The 23,168-nt window shown below is 34.4% G+C and overlaps 1 protein-coding gene across 1 annotated transcript in view; it reads left to right on the top strand.

The window, feature by feature from the left end:
- The window catches only part of CRPPA (CDP-L-ribitol pyrophosphorylase A), a 107,220-nt gene that overhangs the window by 49,959 nt on the left and 34,093 nt on the right, over positions 1-23,168 (top strand). The window contains exons 6-9 of the mRNA XM_005480838.4: positions 4,218-4,315; positions 8,270-8,359; positions 9,118-9,210; positions 13,237-13,365. Coding sequence (XP_005480895.1) covers positions 4,218-4,315; positions 8,270-8,359; positions 9,118-9,210; positions 13,237-13,365 — 410 coding nt within the window. The remainder of the gene's footprint in view (positions 1-4,217; positions 4,316-8,269; positions 8,360-9,117; positions 9,211-13,236; positions 13,366-23,168) is intronic.

Here is a 23,168-nt window from a genome sequence, read left to right as displayed (position 1 = left end):
AGTGTCAAGTTTGATTTTTAGTTTTTGTGGCTACAGAGACATGGGGAATGGGTAAATAAAAAAAATTGTTAGATATTTTTGGTTACCTACATTATTCAAATAACAATTTCAACTATTCTGTTAAGCGCGAATGAATGCTTGGCAGTATTTCTTTAATTTTTCTTATATTTACAGTAGCAGCATTTTGTAACAAAGGTGTTTCTAAAGATGCCAGAGGAAACCATCCTGAATTTCCCGACCAGTCAAGCCATTGCTATGTAGAAAGTGCAAATGGAATTCTGATAAATTAATTTACTACTTGGAATTCACTGCAAACTTCAAAAGCATTTTGATGATTAGCATATGCTTCTAAAATAATAGGAATTGTAATAGCAAACTAAGAATGGCGTGGTACAAGCATGTTTCCAAAAACAAGTGTATGTACACATGTATATGTGCAATTAAGAGAAAAAAATTTATGTCTGTAGGCTAAAACCTATTTGCCATTCGGATGCATTTTTTCTTATGGTATTAATTCTCTAGGATATGATATTTATTATCTTTATTCAAACAAAGTATTATTTTAATTGCTGTTTGTTTGTGGCATGCTCTTCAAGGTAAACTTCTAAGTCTCCCATCAGAGTTCACTTAATACACTATCTAACTATGGTAGTTCCATAAACATGAACACATTTTAATTTATAATTGTGTACGATCCTAGGATAAAGACTGTGGCAGGTGTTGCTGCATAATAATGTGATCTAAAGTTTTCAGCATATCAAAGGAGGGTGTGAAGAAATTGAAAATTAGGTTTTCTGATGTAGAAAAAAATAGGTTTGATGGAATAAATTGTGAAATCTTGTATCAAATTTAGCTTTAATGAAGAAAACCCCTGATAGGGAAATTTAATATTTAAATTTGACAGTGCAAAGTTTAAACTATTTTTTATTTAATGCAAAAAATATGGTCTGAGCGTATGTTAAAAGTGTTGGAAGGGATCAAATGTGATCCATGTGAATAGGGAACACTACTCCATTATCAGGTACAGCTGGAATGAAGCTGGCAGTAAATGGATTATGTGTGTTAGCAAGAGGCATTTTCCAGGAAAACAGCAAGTCTAAATAAGTAGAGGAAGCCAAAGAAAGGTAGAGAGTTTGATATGTAACGTAATAGTGAGAGAAAACAACTAAAAAAAGTGTTGGGCAGATGAAGAAAAAGAAATTATGGCAGAAAGTAGTTAAGTAGAACCGTGGTTCATTGTGGGAGGACAGAAGGAAACACTAAAACTCAACCATGGGAAGTTCCAACTTGATAAAAGGAATAACATCTTTCACCCTTGACAGACAATCAAGTAGTGAACAGGTTGGCAGAGCAGTAAGGGACTGAGAGACCAGGCCTGACCTCGTGGGTGATCCTGCTTTGAGAAGGAGTTTGAATGAGGCACCTCCTGATGGCCCTTCCAGCCTCAATCATCCGGGGGTCCAATGGAAAACAAAACGTTTTTAGCTGAGTATTGAAATTCTTTGTGACATGGCCATGTCATGGCTTTCCAGAATGGATATTTCATTCACCCAAACAGAATTCTGAAAACCAGGAATGAAATGCTGCACACAGTGGGTTTCACTGGCAGGCAGCAAAGCCCATGGAATCCCTGGAGTTAGGAGCCAGCACTGCAGCTGGGCTCACTGGGTTCAGTGTGACTACACTGAGTGACAGAGCTCCATCACCTTAGCAGAAGTGGGACGCAGGCGGTCCTGGGGAGGAAAGCTCCACTCAGTCTTCCTTCCCTCAGTGCAGCAAAGGTGCAGTCTAAATTAACATATGGATCTTTTTTGACCGCTTGAAATAGTTTGGATTTAAATGGTAGTTGAGTTTCAAACCTCAAATAGAACAGAACTGTTGCTTTACTATGATGATTTTATAGAAGATGATTTTCCAGACTTCCTTCACTCATTTCCTTGATCATTCAAAAGCATGCAGCATCTTTTCAATGTTTGTATTATCATTACTTTAAGGTTCTCCTACTTTATTAACATACTTTCCCCTTGCAATGTTTTGTTTCTTCTCTGGAAAAAAAATACAGTTTTCCACACTTCATTGTTTTTTCTCTCTTCTTTATTAAACCCAGCCTGCAAATCTTAGTTGCTTTTTTGTAATTGCCTCTCCTTTCTCATTTATATTACAGGAAATTAGAGATCTAAGAGGGCTGGAGAGAGTAGTGAGATGGGTTTTTATAGCTGCAGCCTTTGAGCGGTCTTTTGTGAGAATACTTCTGACACTTGCTGTTGATTACAGACTTCTTTTTAAAAAGAACTGTTTGAGCCTAAGTTATGGTCCCTTTTTGGATTCCACAGCCTTCTTCCACATGTGAATTTTTGTAATAGCTCCAATCTGACCTTCTTCATTAAATTACTTAGTTCAATGGAGTCTGAGTTCTTGAAATCTGATATGCTAGTCTGGTTTATTATGTATATCTATTTTGTATCTTTGTGTACTGTACTAAATTCAAGTGGCTCTTGCTCTGATTTCAATCTACCCATTAGTTTCTTTCTGCTGATAAGAAATTAATTCAATATGGTTTCCCATTTTTTAGACTGTAAAGTTATTCTCTGTTAAGTAGAAGCCAACTGTGATGCATGTTCAGTATACTTTTTTTGCCCAGTGAATCTATGGGAAGATAATTTCTCCCACAGTTATGGTATCCTCTGATTTCCAATCCTGTGAGAACCGGCCATGCATTTTTTTAATTCTCACTTCCATCTGGTTGTGATGGTTTATAAGCAGATGTTTATTGTTCTCTCCCTTTCTTCCTCCCTCCCCTTCTTGGTAACTTAATACAAACTCAGTTGCCACCAGTATTTTTGTTGTCACATTATAAATATTGAACATAATAAATATCCATTATTCAAAAAATCATTCTAATTATCTATTGGAATTCTCAGTGGTTAAATCACTTTTCCTGGTTACAGAAAATTGCTTAAAAATCAGAAGTCACTTTCCAATAGTGTTAACTCTACAGCAGCTTAAAAATTAAATTTCAGGTCTTTATGTCTACTTTTATAAAGAAGTCTGTGTGTTTACAATAGAAAGTGAGATGTTTCTGCACTACTGAGGTTATGCATCTGATTGAACTTATTGTGTGGTATGTAATTATAGAAATAACTTTCCATATGCAACAAATACATATTGTTTATATCCAGATTTGTTTGAAGACCAGTTACCCCATATTTTTATAATTTTTCTTGTCTTTCACTTCTAATTTATTTTGTGGTGGTGTTTGGTATATTTCTGTCTCTGGAGTTTCATTGAAGTCTGCTTTAAAAATAATTAGCCTTTACATGTATGAAATTTCTTAGTCACTTATGGAATGACTATCCCAAAAGTTTTGGGAATCTTGTGGTTTGTTCTGTGTCTTAATTCAGCATCTAAAGGACAAAGGCCTTAAATAGACTTGAGAGTTTCAGACTTGAGTTTTGATTTGTTGGCTTAAAAAAAGGAAAGTGTTCACTGAATCTAAAACCTGATGTCAATAACCAGAGAAATTACTAATTTTGTGAAATACTGGCTTTGTGGAACAAATCAGGCAATAACTTGCAACTGCTGCTCCTCATAGCAAAAAAATACTGTATTTTGCCCCTAGTAAAAGATCTAGGAAATTCCCCAGGCCAAGATATTTGTCACAACTTTGAGACTTCTTTGCTATTGAGGTGAACAGTTACATCTGCTGTCTCCTTAAACAGTATCATTCATTCATTTTTTGGAAACTTTTTAGTATATATTGTTGAGAATAGGACTTATGCTATCTCCTGGGTTTTTTTTTGTTTTTTCTTTTCCCCTCATCCCCCCTTTATTTACTCAATATTTCTGACACTGCATTTAGTTATCTGTTGAAGTGATACAATAGATAAAATTTTCAAAAAGTTTTCTTGGTTGTCATCTAGTGTCAATATGGACCTGAACAAATATCTTTTAATAAATTTAAATGGGCTTTGGGAGCAGATCTAATGTAATGGTTTCATGTTGTACAAAATAATATAAAATATAATTTGAATTTTGAGATGTATATTATATAAATTACGTAGTTACATTAACTGTACCTTGTAGCCTTTAAATTTACAGCTGTTGAAAATATTCTGTCAAGAAACAACAATATGTGGATTGAAGGTAATGTTTAGCAGATTAGTAATTTGAATTAATTTATTATTGCATGAAATCTAAGGTTTTTTTCTTTATCACAGACAACCTATCACAGCAAGTTTGTGTTATCACCAATGTGAAGGAAACTCTTGCACAAGTAGGTTTCCTCCTTCCTGAATCTCTGAAAAGCCAAATAAAAGTAAGTACAACTCTATGGCTCTCAACTGTCTGATTAATTTAATGCTTCTGGTTGTCGCTACTCCTAAGAAATGGTCTTAGTAATGTGAAAACAGAAACTGAGAGCTTCCTGTGTCTCTGTAGTATTTATCACAGGGAATTAACATCAGGTGTTGAAGTTACCAAGAAAAAGCATCTTCTCTCCAGTTGTGCTGTAGAGGGGCATCTTACAGATCCAATTAAAATGTCCATATTAGATTAGAGGAGAAATTGAATGCAGACAACAGAGAGGCAATTTTCTTTAGATTTTGTGAATTCAATAAATGGAAGTTGTTACAAATATGTTACAGAGGAAATGCTTTTGTTACTTTGAAGTCTGACTTGGAGTACAAACCAATTAGAGTAGGTTGTTTTCCAGCAGAGCTGTGAACGCAAAATCAAATTAATCAGCCTTTTTGTAGAGCAATAGGGGTACATTTCCCTCACAGTGAATGCTCATAGGAGTCTTTGCTTTAGGATATTGATGTTCTACTGGCATTTAACTGTCTTTTCCTTTTTCATTATTCTTTCTACTAGAGCTATCATATTTCCACTTTCCAAAGGTGATTAACATTTGGTAATTGCTTAGACTGGTGTTGGGGTGATTCCTAATTATATAGTATGTGATGTTATCACATGTTCCCGTTACCCAGAGAAACAGACAGGAATAACTGTTCAAAAATTCAAGTTTTCTGGTTTGCATGATGTTACTTCTGCAATGGTTTTATTCATGTCTGTTGATCTTCTGCATGATGTGTTAATTATTAGAAGGATATGTTTCCCTGTGAACCTGTATTGCTGTCTTATATCTGGAAATGTCATTTGACATTGCACTGAAAGTTTTTGTTCAGGAAGAACTGCATTTAGCATGGAATCTTGCTTTATATCTATTAATTGTCTACATCTAAAAGTGAAAAAAGTTAGCAGACTTGAGTATGTCTGAATAGCTGTATGATGGGGCAGAAGTATGTCTCCATTTCACTGACACCAGATGCATTGCTATATCTCTTTTTCATCTCTGTATAAACTATTCTGCTGTTAGTAGGAGGACATCACTTATCCCTATGCTTTTAAACAGTAAAATCTCTGAGTTAATTTTTAGGTTTACCAATATACAGAATTTCAAACCTTAGAAAGAATTTATGTACAAGCCTATTTGTTCTCCAATGAAGCACGGTACCTTGTGTGAGAGAGATTTGATTTTGTGCAAAATAATTATTTTAAGCAATGTAGGTGTACTGCACTGAAAGCTTTTCAAAGGGATAATTGGAAGGTAATTGATCTAAATAAGAGACCAACTGGGAATCATTCTGTTGAGTACATATTATCTGGAACCACTATTTTAACATTTGAGATACTTTTGACTCTGCAGTCCTCAGTAGCAACTGTATTTATTTGTGGGATATTTGTTAACTTCTACATATGTCCTTAAAGAAGAATTAAAAAGAAATTTTCTTAGAAGGATTTCTGAGAGAGGCTCTAATAACATGATATCATCAATAGCAGGGGGGAAAAAAGATCTATAAATTTAACTAATAAGATAAATAAAATAATTTCTAAAAAATTTTTAAGGCTACAGCTGTTTCTTATGAAGTACTTTAACAGTACTTTAGTCAGTGTTACTGTAAACAGTATGACTAATGAATGAATGTTTTGTCAAAGATATCATACTGTGAGAGACATAGCTTGAGTTTTTCCTTACAAAAACTTTATCCCTTTCCCTTACATTTGTTGTTTAGCCCTTTCTTTTTAGCAAACAAACCTAAATAGGAGCTGAAGGTATTTTCTTCTATGACTGGAAATCATGTACTCCTGTTTCTTTAGTGACAAAGTGCTGCTGTCACATGAAATGGAATCAACTGGATGAAGCTGTGTGCCATTTTTGTGACTGGATAATTATCCATAATTAGGATCTAAAAAAAATTAGGTTGTTTCAAATAGAAAAAGAGCTAGCATTTTACTAGGAGAAATTCACCATTTTTTTAGTGATTGAATTGTCCATCTGTGGCATTGGTGTTAATTGTGATTTTAAATTCTGATATAATTTAAATAAATTTGCAGGTTCCAAATGTTCTGGTATTAGTTTTTGACTTTATGGAAGTGGATGTTGAATAAAGTTAAAAATTCAGTACAGGTCATCTGATAACTAAAAAAATTTAAAGAATATCAGTTTTTACTAGGACCAGAAGTAGTCAAGCAAATCCATATACTCCTTTCTATTTAAACACTGAAACATTATGTGAGAATCACTTTTTATCAAGGTGGTATTTTTAGGTAATTTTTCCTCTCTAATGTAGCTGGTAACATTGATTAATATTAATTATAATTTGAAAAAAAGTACTATTGCATAGGATATTAAATGGCAAATAGAATAATAATTAATTTTAGTTAAATGATGATTTATTGAAGCTTCAACCTAGGCAGTTGTGCTTACTTTTCCAACAGAAAATTTTTATTTCATTTTTGCTGGATTATGTGGGGCTCAAAAAATGCTAGTGGGTTACTTAATAAAATTGTTGAAGTTAAATTGTACACTAAAGGAATTTTTAAATGTTCAGCAAAACTGAAGTGTCATGTATTGTAATACCTCAAAGCAAAAAATAAAAGTAGGCCTTCTGCCTTGGGTCATGTTCCAAATACCTTTTGAAAAGACACTGGCTTGCAGTAGGCTCATGTTCATTGAAGTATGTGCAAGGTTGTAGAGTTTTCAGGGATGTCTGCTTTTACATCTTCAGAGATTCAAGCCAGGTGAGCCCTGGAGTGTTGCATTTTCCAAGTATTTTTGGAAATTCAAAGTAATTAATACCTTCTGTGACTTAAAAAAATTAATCTTAAAATATTAAATATCAGCTATTTGTGTCTATGCTATCCAATTTTGAGCCCTAAATGTTTCTAAGATCTTTAGACTTTCACTATCAACTTCTTGGTTTCAAACCATCTTCCTTTGCAAAGAAGTTAGCTTCTGATTATTACAAAAATTAACAAATACAGCTTTACATAGCACTGCAAAGCCTTTTTAAATGTTGTATTTGATACTTTTGTTGGATTGGGGATTAAGTGGCATTTTGAGGGAACACAGCAGTGTATTACTTCTGTTGCTTGCTATGATACTTAACGTGTTTTGGGAAGAAATAATGCTCAGTTGTACTGTGAAACAGTGGGATTTGCTGATTTAATGGAAATAACATGAAGATTTTTTTTTTCTCCTGAATTTCAAGATATTTTATTTGCTTCAAAGTGTTATTTTCTCTTAGGGAACAGATTCACCCTCTGCTACCTGGTTTACTGTTGTACTTAAGGCAATACCAAAGCTGATAATGTAGTAGAATCTACTTTTATATTTTAACTGAGATAAGATAGTTATTTAGCTTGTGTTAAAGGTTGCAAAATAAGTATGTCTGTGCCTAAGAAAGTATTTAAAAATATTTGTTGAGAAAATTATTTCAAGGAGAAACTCTAGATGGGTCTTATACTCTTGTTCTGGGCAGAATCCAGGAATACCAGTGCACTTGGTCTTTCTAGCATACTTATTTTATTTTATTTTTAACTTCATGAAGACAAAATGTATATATCTGAGTATTGTAGAGGGTTTCTCAGAATCAGAGGTCTAAAATCATTAGATCATTTTATGGGCAGTGTTTTCATCCCTCGAAACAGTTGAACATCCGAACCCAGGCAGCAGCACTCATGTCTCGTGCTTCCAGGGCTCTTTCTGGAATGCCTTCCCTGAGCAGCATACTTCAACATATGTTGGGCTCCATGCTTCACTGTTGAGTGCCCCAAAATTTTGAGCAAATTTCAGTTTTTGTAGTGGAAGTAATAACTGCCCGGTTTAAATCATTTAAATGAACAACTTCTGCTACAGAGATGGAAGCTTTAGCAGATAGTTAAGGCTGAATTAAAATTTTTGACTTTTTTTCTTTTTCTGTCTAATCAGGTTGAAGCTATTTCAGTATCTCTAAGCAAAAATGATAGCTGTCTACAAAACATCATTTCAGGACAATGCTACAATTTTGTTTGTGTAAATGTAAGTAGTGAGGATACATGCTTTTATTTTATGCTTAAACTTACTAGTAATGATGAATAAAAAATTAAATATTTAAGTAATAAGTTGTTTGTTATTTTTGTCCTCATGCACTGTGTTCATTCTGATATTTGGTGTTTGTAATGTGCACTAATCTTGACCTTTGAGATACTGGTCTGTCCATTCTCCTCTGGTTCCACACTTCTGTCACTGTGTTGTTAACCAGACATGAATTCTTGAACAAGAGGAGTAAAATCTGATGTAGTCTAAAATTTCCTGTCATAACTGTTGTATCAATGTGAGTTATTATAAGGAGAGGCCTGTGATATGTGAAGTCACCTAACTGTGCATTCATTACTACTGTGGTCTGAATTAGTATTTCCCATTCTGCTCATGTGCATGCCATGTGATCTGTATTTGGGTCCATGTATGGGAACAGGTTGGTTTTAGGTGAGCCATATCTGAGACCAATCAAGATCCTTAATCTTTTTTGTTTGGTTATATATATATATATAAATAAAGGGTTATTAATATTATTAATCTCATTATTTTTCAAACATCTAACTTTACCAGAAAATATAATAAAAGTATATATTTAAAACATATTGAAAACAATAAGCTAATCAACCAAATCCCATCCCCCTCCCACCCCAATAGCAAAAAAGTGATGTATCTTCTTTTGGTAAATAACAGTTCTTCAAATTCCATTTTTATGAAATAAATGTTGTTTCCAGTAATTCTAAACATTTATTTTTATTTAGGATAAAAGGTGGGCCATTCAAGAAACCCAGGAACTAGTAGATGTGTTGGAAAAATCAAATATTCCTGTCTTATATCCGGTTGTCCTTATTTTGGTAGGTAACTCCTGTAAGTTACTGTAGAAAGCATCTCATTAATTCTTTTAAAGTATTATTTAATATAAATATAAGTAATATGTAATATAAATAATTTTAAAATTAGACTAGATTTGCACTGCTGCTAAGTCAGAATAAAATTGTAAAATCAAACTGTAAATTGGTCTCCAAAGAAACTCATTTTCACTTCAACAAATGTACTGCATGCTGTCAGAAAACAAACTGACACTAGCAAATGACAGTTTATTGGTTATATATTTCTGTGAAAGGCTCATTGTGGCTGGCTGGTTGTACTGAACTGTTAACTCCTGCCTTGCTGTTGTACTCTGTCTCTGTGGGGATGCTGCAAAGCTTGTGCTGTGCTTGGATGCTCAGCTGAAACAGAATTAAGTGGCTTTCCTTTTTGCTATGCGTGTGTGGTCCTGATGGCTGCAGTGTTTTTCGTACAGGCCAGGATGCCTTGGCCTTCTTGGCCACCTGAGCACACCCTGGCTCCTGCTCAGCCACTGCCACCCAGCACTCCCACGTCCTTTTCCACTGGGCACCTTTCCAGCCACTCTGCCCAGCCTGTGGTGCTGGGTGTGGTTGTTGTGACCCAAGTTCAGGACCTGGCACATTTCCCTCTCAAACATCATACCCTTGGCCTCAGCCCATGGATCCAGCCTGGCCAGATCCTTCTGTAGAGCCTAACCTCTCATACTATTATAGCCTCACCTATGGTATGCTGTTCTCTTGGAGTGAGTTGCTGTGATTCTATGAACATCAATATTTAGCACTTTGTTTCTAGACTATCTTATTTTCTTGACCCTGTTTCTGGGGAACTTCAGGGTAAAACCTTATTTTACTGAATCATCTAAGATAAATTACTTCTGCCTTTCATAATCAGAGCAATTACATATCTCCAATTCTGTTGGTCATTTACAAAGCCACTGGATGTGTAAAATAGTCTTTTTTTGCACTCCATTAGTTTTCATTAGTCCTTTAGCAAGAATATACAAAACCATTTCTTTGTTGAATTTTGAGTGTGAAGATAAAGTTGGAATTATTTATCAACTAGCTAATGCTAAGGTGTCAAAAGCATACTTATTTTGCCCAATTGATAGCACTTTCCAGTCAGGACTTTCAATTAAATACTTTTTTGAGTGTGATGCTGGGAACATGAAAATGGTTTAATACTTGTAGCTATAAATATTCTGGTCTTAGTATCTCCTAAGAAATAGGAATGCAAGTAATTCTTACACTATCTCCCCATGAAACTAGGGTTTTACCCCTGAGATACTACATCCTGAAGTCATTGTAGAACCCACAACCATTTTTAATGAAAGTAAAGTTGCTTGAACAGCCTGAAGCATGCATGAATTATTTAGGTAGACTCCTTTTAAAAGAGGTGTAGGAGAAAATAATGCATTTAATCCCTTTAGTATACCTCCACATGCATCAGTTGTTTCTGACAACTACTTGAAATTTCTAAGAACTAGACATTGGAAGAAAATCTCATAACTAGGTGGAAACAGTTGTGAATATTTAAAACACTGATAGAAATACATTTGTTAAAATTATGTTGCCTTATTGCACTTGGACATCTGGTGGATGTGCCACACTATCTTTTAGAAATACCAGAAGGGAAGAAGAGGAGATCTTGGAGGTATGTTTAGAGTGACAAGAATTAGCTTAACAAATCATTGTCTCCTATTAATCACTGGAAAGTATTGAAGTCCTTTAAACTTCTGAGCTCTAAAACTCATTGCAGATGTTATGGTAGACAGAAACTTCCTTCAGCAGTCTTAATTTAAATTCAGTGTTGGGTGTCCTCTTCTCTAAGGCTCATGCGTGGGATTTTCATCAACTTTATTCTTTCCTGTATATATACTTTTTTAACATAATAACTGAAATAATTGTTCATGAAAAATCCTGTAGTACACTTTCTTTCAATGTAAAAGGACATATTAATAGTTCTCAGACAAATGTGAATCAGAATTTTAAGCAGTATATTGAAACTTAAATGCATAGGTCTTAGGTACCACCTATAAGGGAAATATGTTTTTTTTACTCTCTAAAGTAAAACTCTTGAAAGAATAAATTGGGAGAGCAGCTAACTGCTTCTATTCCAAACTCATAACTAGGAACAGTCTAATGCAATTGTATTTGGGTAATTGAAAAGTTCTTGTCTATTCTTTGATTTTATGACAAAAAGCAATTTCTTCATAATAATATGATAATTAAGGAAAAAAGGGGTTTTTTTTCCCTTCCAATAGTCATCTTCTTTAGTTGTAGAAATGACAGGTGTTGTTGTTGTGCCAGACTCTCTGTTTAACCAGCCCAGTGAGCATTGATCCAATAAAAAGATGAGCTTGCACTGGACCCAATGACTTTTTTCATATTCCCACCTATCAGTTGCCACAGATTCAAAGTCTATCCGTTATCCTGGTGCCTGACTGGATTGTTTCATGGCATTTGTAAGCTGAAGCAGCAATAGGACCACTCTATCTGGACAAAAGGGAAGATTAATGTTGCAGGAGAAATAGGCATCACAGAGGTAAACTTGAGGCAATTATTTGTTTGCATCAAGGCAGTATCTTCAATTATGCTGTAACCTGACAAATCATATTCTTAAACTGACATTGCTTTTTTGAGCAATACATTTTCATGTTTGTAAAGGGTATGAATGGATTTGATTTTTATGTTGTTGCTTTGCTTAGGGTTAGAAAGAAAGGAATGCTAGTACTTCAGCTCTGCAGTTGCAATTATTTGCATTTCAGTACCAAAGTTAGTTTGAGAAAAATCTCTTTTCAAAGCTGTTAAAGAGGTTAATGGTAAAGAAGAGCTAGGTTAAGTTCTCTCAAAATAATAGGTTTAATAATTTCTTGTAAATAGCTGTAAATGAGTAGTACTTACTTAGCCTTGTTTTGGGTAGAAAATAACAAAATAATGACTGGGTGTGAAAATTAATCTCTGCTTGTGTAGTAGAAGACAATAGCTTTGCTTCTGGTAAGTATGCATTTAGGAAATAAACAGCTTTTTTTAAAAAGTGCTCCAAGGGAAAATGAGTGGGGACCTATTTTCTGTCAGTGTAAATGGAACAAAGTACAAATAGAACTTGAAATAATTTTCCTTTTAGTTAGGAGTAAAGGTATTTCTGCTATTAATAGACATTGAAACTTTATATGTACAAATCATTATACTTAATTTTGATTTCTACAGCTAATACAAGTTTTGGAGGTAAGCTGATTAAAATGTGGTATATGTAAGACTTGGGAAAGGATTGAGCTAATTGGTACCTCTCTGAGATACCAGTTACAGAAGCACAGAATATTCTGAGTTGGAAGGGACCCACAATGATGATTGAGTCCAACTCTTGGCCCTGCACAGGACACCTCAAGAATCACACCTTGTGCCTGAGAGTGTTGTCCAAACACTTCTTAAACTCAGTTCAGGTCCTGTAAGATCTGCCATGTTTGTGCAGCATCCTTGATGGAAATGAGACCTGCCTTTCCCTGCCCAAGGGCTCAGGCTTCTTTTGAGGTAGTTTCTGCTTTTTAAACTTGAAGTATTATCTTGAAATTAACCCTATAAAAGCAACTAATTTGCTATACTGAAAGGATAGTACATTTCCAATTAAACTTTAAAGAATTTAGTTTTGTCTTGAAAACCTTCAAGATACTTACGAAAGACACGTGTATCCTATAGTCCTCTGACAGTAAAAAACCCAAGCAAAAAAACTCCTCTGAAAGTTAATCTAGAGATTATAAAAGAATGTTGTTTGTTTTCAAATTTAATTGAATATTTTTAAGATGCATTACATGTTCTGGCATATTGGTTTCTTCTGCTTTGAAAAAAATAGTTTTCATGTCCCTAAATGTGTAAGCAGTGGAATTCAGTAGTAAATAAAAGCTAAGAAAAGCCTTTTTTAGTCTGTATTTTTATGTGTGCTTAACACATAAAAATCAGATACTAAAAGCCATCAGTCTAAACTGGCACACTATGGAAAAAGTGGATTTTGTTTTTTCCTCATCTGTTCTTTTGCAGGTGCACTTGGATATTCCAGAAAATAATTCTTTCAGCATTGGGATGGAAGACCTAACTACAATCAAGAAATTTGCAAGAGAAACTAAAAAGAAAAATATTTTAGCTTATGGTCTCCTTATCCAATATAAGGTATGTAATTATCTTTCTGTGTGCAAATTATCTTCTTTTGCAATTTATATGATTAATGATAGAATCTTCATTTAAAACAAAATCAAAAGGAAATAAAAATGACACGAAAAGGATTTTTTTGGGAGATTCTTGCCTGTTCTTGTTCAAAATTCAGACAAGCCTGTAGTTATGAACAAAAACGTAAGCTTTTTGATTAGAGAGGAATAAATGATAAACACTTTTTAGAAATGCATAAAAACAGGACCCTTTTTGCTTTTCTGCCTAGTAAATAGCTTTTTCTCAGCATTAGAAAAAGAGAAAAATAGTGAAATACATTCAGTCAGTGGTTCTGCAGTATTTTATGTCCCTCATCAAAATGAGTTTGGTACTCAGGTGACAGGAAGGGCATGGTGTATAGGTGTTGAAACAGTGTCTGTAATAGCAGCAAATTGCCTCAGCTGGAGGCAAAAAGAGTTTGCACTCCAACATACTTTGTACTCACAAAAGCTATTTAAAAATAAACCATTTGCCTGGGAAACATGTTCTGTCAACCAGAAGAGTGGGCTGCCTTGCCTCCAGTGCAGATAAAATTTTTCAGCTTTTTAACTCAGCAAACTGAAGTTCGAAGGAAGAAGCAAACTAGAAATTTTAATAAAGAAGAATAAATGTAATCTTAACTGGTTTTTTTTTAATTATATCTCTGGGTTTATATATAATTGATTAAATGTGGCTTTAATTTTAAATATTTTTCTGGTATACCAAGCACTTGATTTTTCCCATCAAATTCTGTTGCTTTATTAAGAGCTGTGAGTATCAATACCTATCAGTTTATGTTTTTATAGACTTTTAATGCCAACAAAATATGAACATTGCTATTATATGACATTAGTTCATCTCTTGTTTGTAAAACACCAATGGACATACAACTGACCAGTTTTCTTTCTGCTGCTATCAAATCCCATTTTTTCAGGCTGAATTCTGGCTTCTTTTGATAAAAATAATTTGAATAACTATTGAAATATAACTCTAAGAGTCACCTTATCATGGTAAAAAGGAACGCTTAAGATATTGCTGTGGTCTAACTGCAGTTTTTGCCTTTTTGACTTCATTGTGTGTATGTGATTTTATATTCAAGTGAATCAAATAGACACATGTGGATAGCAACAGTTAGTAAACCTGACTGGAAGACAGAAAAATCTTTTATAATCTTCAGTGGATTTTGATGTGCATGGCAACAAGACATTTTAATATTAATGGGCACATATAAAAGCAGTTGAGATCTGAGTGGGAATTCTTGATCTGTGGTGATAAGAGGATTGCAGCAGACTGCTGCCTCCATTCTTTGAAAATAAAAAGCTAGAATCATTATGTAAGATCATTGTAGGGAGAATCATCACTTATTAGCATGGAGAAAGTCTTATATAGAGTAAAACACTTCAAAAAGTAAGTAAACTATTTCTAACTGTCTTGTTTTATAATGGCTTTAAAACATGTCCCTGCTCACAGAGACAGGAATATAGTCTTGAGTTCCTGCTGTCTACTTTGATCAATAACAAAAGAATAGGTTGTACACATCATTTGTATATATGTGATATATGTATCAAGTTTACTTTTGGCTGCAGATCTATATAGAACATTATTGTTTCTAGGTAAAGGCCTATGGAAAGATTTGATGTATGAATCTAGAAATTACATAGCCCCAAATTTATTGTTGGTCTGGGTGGGACTGAGAGACTGTGAACAAAAGCAAATTTTTACATGAAAAAACATTTTTAAAATAGTTTCTTTTTTTTTTTGTGGACTCTTCATTATTTCAGTAACCAAGGTATTTTACTTCTAGTACAAGCCATTAATAGATGAACCTGTACATGAGTTCCATCATTCACATAGGCATGATGAGGAGTCCAGAAGAAGTAGAAACACAAAAAAGCACCTGTGCTAATGCAGGATACCCTATTATTGCAATAATTTCTGTCATTAGATGCATTCTAGAAGTCCCAGAAAGCTGTAGTTTATTTCAGGAAAAGAGTGATGACAGGTTACTTCATGGAGCTTTCCTCTAGCTGACAGGTTTATATCATCACTACCAGACATACACAGCTGATAGGTACACATTTCCTAAATTAAAAAAAAAAAACAACAAAACAAAACAAAACAAAACAAAAAAAAAAGGGCGACTTTATTGAGACAAGGCCCTGGTAATGTTCAGGTTAAATGATGTTATGTTTCATAGGGTTACATGATTAAGTGGGTGTAAGGATGTGTTGATATAAAAGAAAATGGGGGCAGTCTTTTGGACTTTGCAAAAAGCAAGTTTGTTGAAATAAATGTATTTTTAAAATATAGCTTTTTTAAAATGTTTTGGAAGTGAAAATTAAATGCTTGTAGAAGCATGGAGTTCAGTTTTGATGATATTGAAAGAGCTATGAAGCCCTAAGAAAAAGTATGAGCCTTTACTTTCACTTCTTAAAAGCGGTGTTTGTTTGGTATATAGAAAAAGATTTCAAGTATTTTTATGATTATTTGATGTACCAAGAAACTAATCAGGAGAATTAAAGGAAAAGGCTTTAATGTGCTGTATAAATGACCTGCTTTTTACCTTTCATTTTCCTGTAACAAACGTCTGGTATACAAATAGTTATTTGTCTTATAAACATCATGCATAGGACACCATGTTACTGATATTGATATACAGATCCACTTAGTAAAATCACTAGTCCTGAAAATACAGTTAATTTAAATTGCATTTATGATATTTTTTTCTTTTCTAAACAGTTCTACAATGTTAGAAGTGGTTTGCACATTCAAAATGCAAAGGGCCAAAGAGTATTTAGTATCTGAGTCTGAACTTAGGGAATCTGTTTTTGACCATTTTTCAGATAATTTGAAGGAAATAGCTGATAAGTAATGTGAAGTAAAAATAGGGAGAAAGGTTCATTTTTTTATGGATGATATTACTGGCAAGTGTTGATGAAAATGTTAGTAAAATTCCAACTCCTTAATTTAATGAGTTCACCTTGAAAATAGCAATGATGGGCATGGTATTATATATTAGAATAAGAATCTTTGTTTTAATAATCATATCAAGTAGGATGTAATGGAGAAAGCAAATTCTGAATATTAGGGGGAAAACCTATAAAAAGAAGCCAAATTATTCTTAAATAAACAAAGCTGTACTTAAAAGGAGACTTAAGAACTGCTAAAACCCCAAAGAATATGAAAGTAAATGTCAAACCATTCTTGCATCCATGCAGGGATGGATATATATTAAAACTATTGATTTCTATCATTGGAGGCACAAGATTTAGGAGGATACCTCAGCTGCATGTTGTTGTTCTATGTTCTGAACAATGGAATTTTACTGAAATTGGCCTTGATCTCACACACACACACACACACACACATTATTTTCTTTAAACATGTGCTAGGTAGTTAATGGGGTTATGCTTGAATATGACAGTAATGTTTAAAAAAAAAACCCCTATTTTCTTTATTTACTGCTCTTCTCCCTTTAAAAATATTCGTAGTAATAATAATCACAGTCTTATGACCGAATTACAAATATGATCAATAAAATAATAAAAAGAGACTAGTAAAAGCATTTCCTAGCGTGGGAGTTCAAATTCAACAGCTTGTAATGTTTACAGAAATAAAATCTTGGCCTGTAAGTTTCAATAAAGACTGCTACTGTTTGGAGGGATTAAAAAGGAACAGTAATTATCCAAAATAAAGCACATTTGGATGGACATAGTAAACCACAGAAAGCTTTAAAATAAGAAAGTAACATTAATATATCTTGGTTATAGAACTGTGTGATTCAAAATAATCCTACTTCAGAGAAGCACTGACAGAATGTTGTGTCAGTGCAGCAAATATGTGCTGGGCCTTGCCTAGGGTACCATGGGCCCAAGTACTTCTGCCTCTGAAACTTCTGTTTGGTTAAGATAAAGGAACTATTCACTGACAGCCAGAAAAATCACAGTACCTACACTAAAAAGAGACAAATGATGCAATAGAATAATTGTTATGAAGCTGCTTGAAACTGAAAGGAACCTGAACTGTGGGTGTTTTCTTATGCAAACATACTGAACACTTACTGCAGCCTTAAAGATTTTTTGAAGACAAGAGGCTCGTCTGCAGTGTGGTTGATGGCTCAAGAAATACTTAGTGTGTTAGAAGTGTTTTGTTTCTGTCTTGGTAAAGGTAAAACAAAGGTAAACATTTATGATTTCTTTTTCATCAAAGATCCCTTAAAATAGTATTATGGGTAAACATTAAGGCAGTGTTTCTCAAAAGAGGGAACACACCCCTCAATGGGATAATCCACAAACTAGAAGTTGGTTTGGCAACCAGTAGTGAGATAATGAGCCTGGAGGGCAAATGAAGCAAAATCACAAAATAAAATTTTGGAAACTCAAAAACAAATAGGTTCTGCTGTACATGACCCCTGCATGCTTCTCAATTCACTTAATAATCAGCATAGAATTGGTCAAATGATTGCAATCTGATTGAAATGATTGGGATGCTGCCTGGAGACAGCAAAAATGACATTTTTAAAAATTTCAGCTGCAATGATGTAATAGATTGTAATGCATTTATTTACTTACATTTATTCCTAGAAATCCTTAAGGCCAAGTAATTACTGTTTAGTATTTTCAAGAGGTAGAAGTTGAACTTTTAAATTTTGTGATCCTATGGACTATTCACTCTTTCACCAAGGAAAATTGTGCAAATTATATGATGAGCCAGAGTGGTCTTGTTTCCATGGAGTTTAGGACAAAAAGGAAAACCAAATGAGTCTGAACCTTTCTATATGGATAGGCTCATGCAAATCAGAATCTGTAGCTTTCTCAATACAAACTCATAGGCAGTCATTCACCAGTAAAACCAGAAACTGATATTTATGGAGGCTTTACACATTTTTATTCTTAATTATTAGTGCTATCTGCAATCAGTCATGGATGCGTATTTTGCAATAAGTTAAACTGACATGATGAGAAAGATTTACAAACATGGCTTTGTATTTTGAACTGAAATCTATTTGATCAAGCTGGACTTGTGTATCTCTTTTGTACCATTCACAGGATGTCAAGAAATTAAAAAAAGAACATGTCTCTGGAACATTAGTCAATTAAGAAATGTATTAGGTCAAATTTTACCAAAACGCTGGTGAAGTTTTGGGCTTTGAGTCAGGAAAGGTCATAAACGCAGAACTTTGGAACCTCACTTTTGCTTGCAACACTCTGGTGCATGACAATTTGGGAAGCACAGCTGCTTGGCTGCTCATTTTAGTAGATATCCTGAAGATTGATACTTGATAATATTGATCAAAAAATTGGGATTGCTATTCTTTTATTTCAGAGTTTTGGTGCGTCTACCTTGAATGCATGCATACGTGCTCTTTTATTTCCTTGCTTCTTTCTCTTGACACCTTTCTCTGTTGTTCTCTTGTTTCCCCTCAAGCCTTCCTCCTCTTCTAGCCAAAACAGGTAACAAACCAGCAGATTTTCTCCAGATTTGCAACTCTTCTAAAAGCACTCAAATTAATATTTCCACAAACTAATTTCTCAGTGCAGTACCAAATTCCCAGTCTGAGGAAGATGGGCTTTTAAGAAAAATAATTGGTAACCTTTAGGGCTTTCATTAAATAACTGTAGGTTTTTATCACAGAAAGGTCAGAAAGTTGCTCAATTTGTCTCTGCTATTACAAGTTCTGGGAGTTTAACAAGCTGCACAGAAAACTATGAGGTTAATATTTTATGCCTTTTACACATGACCTTTTTAGACTTGCTTCAGCTATTGACTTATAATTGGAGAAATCAGAGTTCTTCCATCAACTTGTCAGCCAAAGTGATTAAGGCATGTAGGCATATCCTAAAAGTCGTGACTTCATAAATTGCCCTTTAAACATCCTTGCTCTTTTACCTCAGTTCAGCCATTCTGACAGTGTTATTCTATAAAGGTTGCCAGTTGTTTCTTTTGTGGACATTTTAATTGTATAATGCATATTCCTCTAAAAATAGCTCCTTAGTATGAAGAATTTTGGGGAACAAGTGGATTTGAGGTGAACTACCAGATTCTCAAGTGAAAAGGAAAATATGTGATATACAATATAGGAACTTGAAAAGTATGTTAGTTTAAATTATTCTGGATACATTATTGTAATAGGAAATAAACATTGAATTGGAACCATTTGCAAAAACAAATACTATGAGCATCAAATCTGAGTTTCATCTTCAAATCTGATAGTATGAGTTATTCTGATTTTTATTTCTTATTAAAGCTTTGATGTTGACCTCTTATCTCTTAATGGAAACATAAACACTTAAGATGAAAGGACTTTGACACAAAATTTTGTTTGCAAACAAATGCCTTTTAACTTTTCTTTCCATTGCTAGCCTGCCTGACAGAAACCTCTGAAGACCATTACATCTGTTTAAGGGCAGTTGCACTTTTGAGTTGTTAGTGCTGCAATTCTCCACTTAAAGTGGTGTTTGTACTCTTTTACTGTCAAAGTTGGACATCAAAAATGAATCTTCTCACTTGGCTTCCATGCTGTCTCCCAGAGGCATCATTTAGTAGGTGACTAAAATACCTATAGCACAGAATACTTCTGGTTTTTTTCTGGCTTAGCTCTGATTACATGAAACAACAGTAACAAAGAAGCTTTCTAAAATTGTTCTGTGTGCTTAAGAGGCATTTTGAAAATGTTAACAGCTTACTGTTGTGTTGGTTTTCTAATGAGTTTTGTATTTTGAGTGCACTTTTTCAATGAAAAATATGACTGAAATTCTTCAGATAACTTTTTCCAGTTTCAAAGCAAAGTTTAGTTTTATAGTGAAAGTATGTAAAGGTTGTAGCAATTTTCATCACTCTATTGGACCAGGAAAACTTAGGAAGTTCTTCAGCCATTTAAACACAAAAATTCTCTTCAAGCTGTACATTTTAGTGGTTGTAACAGATCTTCAGGCTCTTATAGTGTGGTAATTCCTAAAATTTGTGCAGCAGAAACAGTAACCATCAAATCTATATTGGGAGTATTAATTTCCTCTTTCATCCTCTCCTGCTATATTTTAGCAGGAGTCAAGTAATCCAGCCTCAGGCAAACTTTGGGGTATTTCTTTGGAAGTGCTGGAAGACCGGTGGTTGGGGGTTCTGTATGTATTTGACACTAAGCCTCAAGTCTTATTGGTTGTTTGTGTCCAGTTGTTCAGTGAAAGTCATCCATTTTGCATCACACCAAGTGCTGAAGTATTTAAAAATGTGATTTTACACATGGCAAAGGCCCAAGAATGAAAAATGCCCCAGCATGCACAGCCATCAGATCCCAGTGATACCTGGTCTGTTCTAGTAGCTGCTTTGTGCCCTTGGACCTTTTTCAGCTTTGTCACCCATCGCCTGTGGAAGTATCTGTCCTGATACATCCCAGGTTTGGGTTTTGCTGCAGTGGGATTTATTATGCTGCAATATGTCAGCATCAAAGATGGCCATAATGGACCAGATCAGAAGTTTATCTAGGTCATTGTCTTGTGTCCAACAGCAGCTGTAAGGAAATCCCTAGGAAAGAATCAGACCAGGGCAAGCATATATGACACCCCTAAATTTTCTCCTTACACTCAGTAATTCCTAAGTATTTCCTGAGCCAGAGAGGTTTTCTGTGGAAGTATTAGCCCTGATGGGTTTCTGCTCCATGCTCTTGTCGTCTGAGATCTGTGTAAACTTTTAGCCTCCAGTGTGTCCCCTAGTGTGCAGCTACATAGATTGGAAAACAAAGAAAGAGGTGGTTCTTTGCAAAGTAGTGTCCTAAGCACAGGAGCTTGCTACTGGTATGCTGAGATCTCATAATTTAGAATTTGAAATAGAGATGAATTGTTTTACAATCACTTACTTTCAACTTCATTTATCATTTTATTGTCTAGTTACTCAGTTCCTAATGAACTTCCTGCATTCCATGCCAGTCAGCCACTACCCTAATGGACTTCATATCATAAGCAAACTCATATTATTACTTACTATTTTCTCCAATTTTTTAATGAATGTGTTGAACAACATAGGTCCTGTAACAGATGCCATCTGAACTATGTGGGTTCTGTTCTGAGGACTAAGCATTTTCTCCTACCCACTCTACTCAGTCTTTTAAACAAGGATTTATCCTTGGCAGGTCTTCTGTCTTATGTCTTGGAACCTTAGTTTTCTTCAAAACCTTTGGGGAGGAATTTTGTTGAAAGTTTTGGAAATTCCAGTAAATTCAATCAACTGTCACCCACTCCTTTGAAGAAATACAGTGAGAATGCACATTCAAACTTAAAAACAAAAACATGTTGACTTTCTCATCATCTTAAATTGCTCCCTGTTATTACTATTGAGTATTTAATTGTTTGTTAAATTTTCTGGTACAGAGTTACAGCTTTATATTCTGTAGTTCCTGTATCTTTTCAGAATTTTCTTGTTTTAGATTGAAAATTATTACCAGGCTGTTGTGCCTGCTAAGGCAATTTTAAACTAGAGATGATGCACACCACTAGGAACCTGGTGCTTCTCTTCATTAGTGATAAGGCCAGAACAATCACAGTGCATTCTGGTGCTGGCTTGTGGTTGCTGAGGGCTATTTATTTTAACATTCAAAGATAACAGGAGCAAATCTCATGGCATCTTCATCTCACCAATGTTAAGTTTCTAAACATTTCAGCTGGCTTTCATCTAAATATGTTTTGGAACATCTGAATATAAAAATATGTTCATATCTCAAGACTGTGAGATGCAGAGTGTTTGAAGTTAGATGAAACTGTTCTCTTAAGACGTGGAAATGTGTGGATTGAGGCTTAACAGAAATCAGAGAAAGATCATAGGAAGCCTCCACTGGGTAGTGATTTTCATCTGAATTTTGTTGTGAAGTATATCCTGGAAGTTATTTTCCAGCTGAATACTTGGATTGAATAAAAGTGGAAAATGTCACCATTATAGATTTTCCAGCATTTTCAGTCTGAACTCATTAAATTTCATTTTAAAGCATTCTTTGAGGAACTGATTTCCTAAGCCAATTTTTATTCATCCTCCTAACTAATATTTTAACCATATTCCAAGCCTTACAGTGTACTCTCTCTCACCAGGTCAGAGGCCATATTTTCTATTGAGCATCATGGCCCATTGCTTTGCAATGTACTTTTATAAATTGTCTTGATTTATAACTGTTTTGCTCTTTGAAGTTTCTACCCAGCAGCATCTTTTAAAAAAAGGGGATTGTTTACATTTGAGTTTTATTCAACCTGTGTGGTACTGGCAGCAGCATGAATGCACATTTTTGGCAGAACCTCTGCCTTCAATTTTTTCCTTGACTCAGTCTTTCCATTCTTATGCAGCTATGAGCTCAAGTGTTTTTCCCTTCTTTATTTAATTCTGGTGTTCTGTGCTTAAATTGAGTAGACCAGGTGTTGAATTTTGTAGGCAAAATTGTAGCAAATGATATGAAAGATGGAGATAATGTGTGATTTCTACTTAATCAGCAGCAGTACAGTGAAGTTTGCTTTGTAAGGCTCTCTACACAGCAACTTTTATGGTCACTTGCCCCCAGAACTGTGCAATTTTAGATGTTTTTCCTGCAAGGTCTTTCATTATTCAAAATGAAATAAAATGGGTTCAGAACTTTCCTTCAGCTAGGTCAGATACCAGTTCCATAGTTCAGCTTTTGATTTTTGTCCTCCAAGTGTGCTCTATACTTGCCATGTTCAAGGCACAGAGATTCTTCCACAGAACTATGGCATAACTATGTTTACAAGCTCTTGAGTTCATAAACCAAAATATTGATCATGTCAAAAGGGAGAGCA

This window comes from Zonotrichia albicollis, chromosome 1 (assembly GCF_047830755.1).
Source record: "Zonotrichia albicollis isolate bZonAlb1 chromosome 1, bZonAlb1.hap1, whole genome shotgun sequence".
Lineage (NCBI taxonomy): Eukaryota > Metazoa > Chordata > Aves > Passeriformes > Passerellidae > Zonotrichia > Zonotrichia albicollis.
The sequence above is the reverse complement of the archived record's forward strand: the minus strand, read 5'-3'. Positions and strand labels throughout refer to the sequence as shown.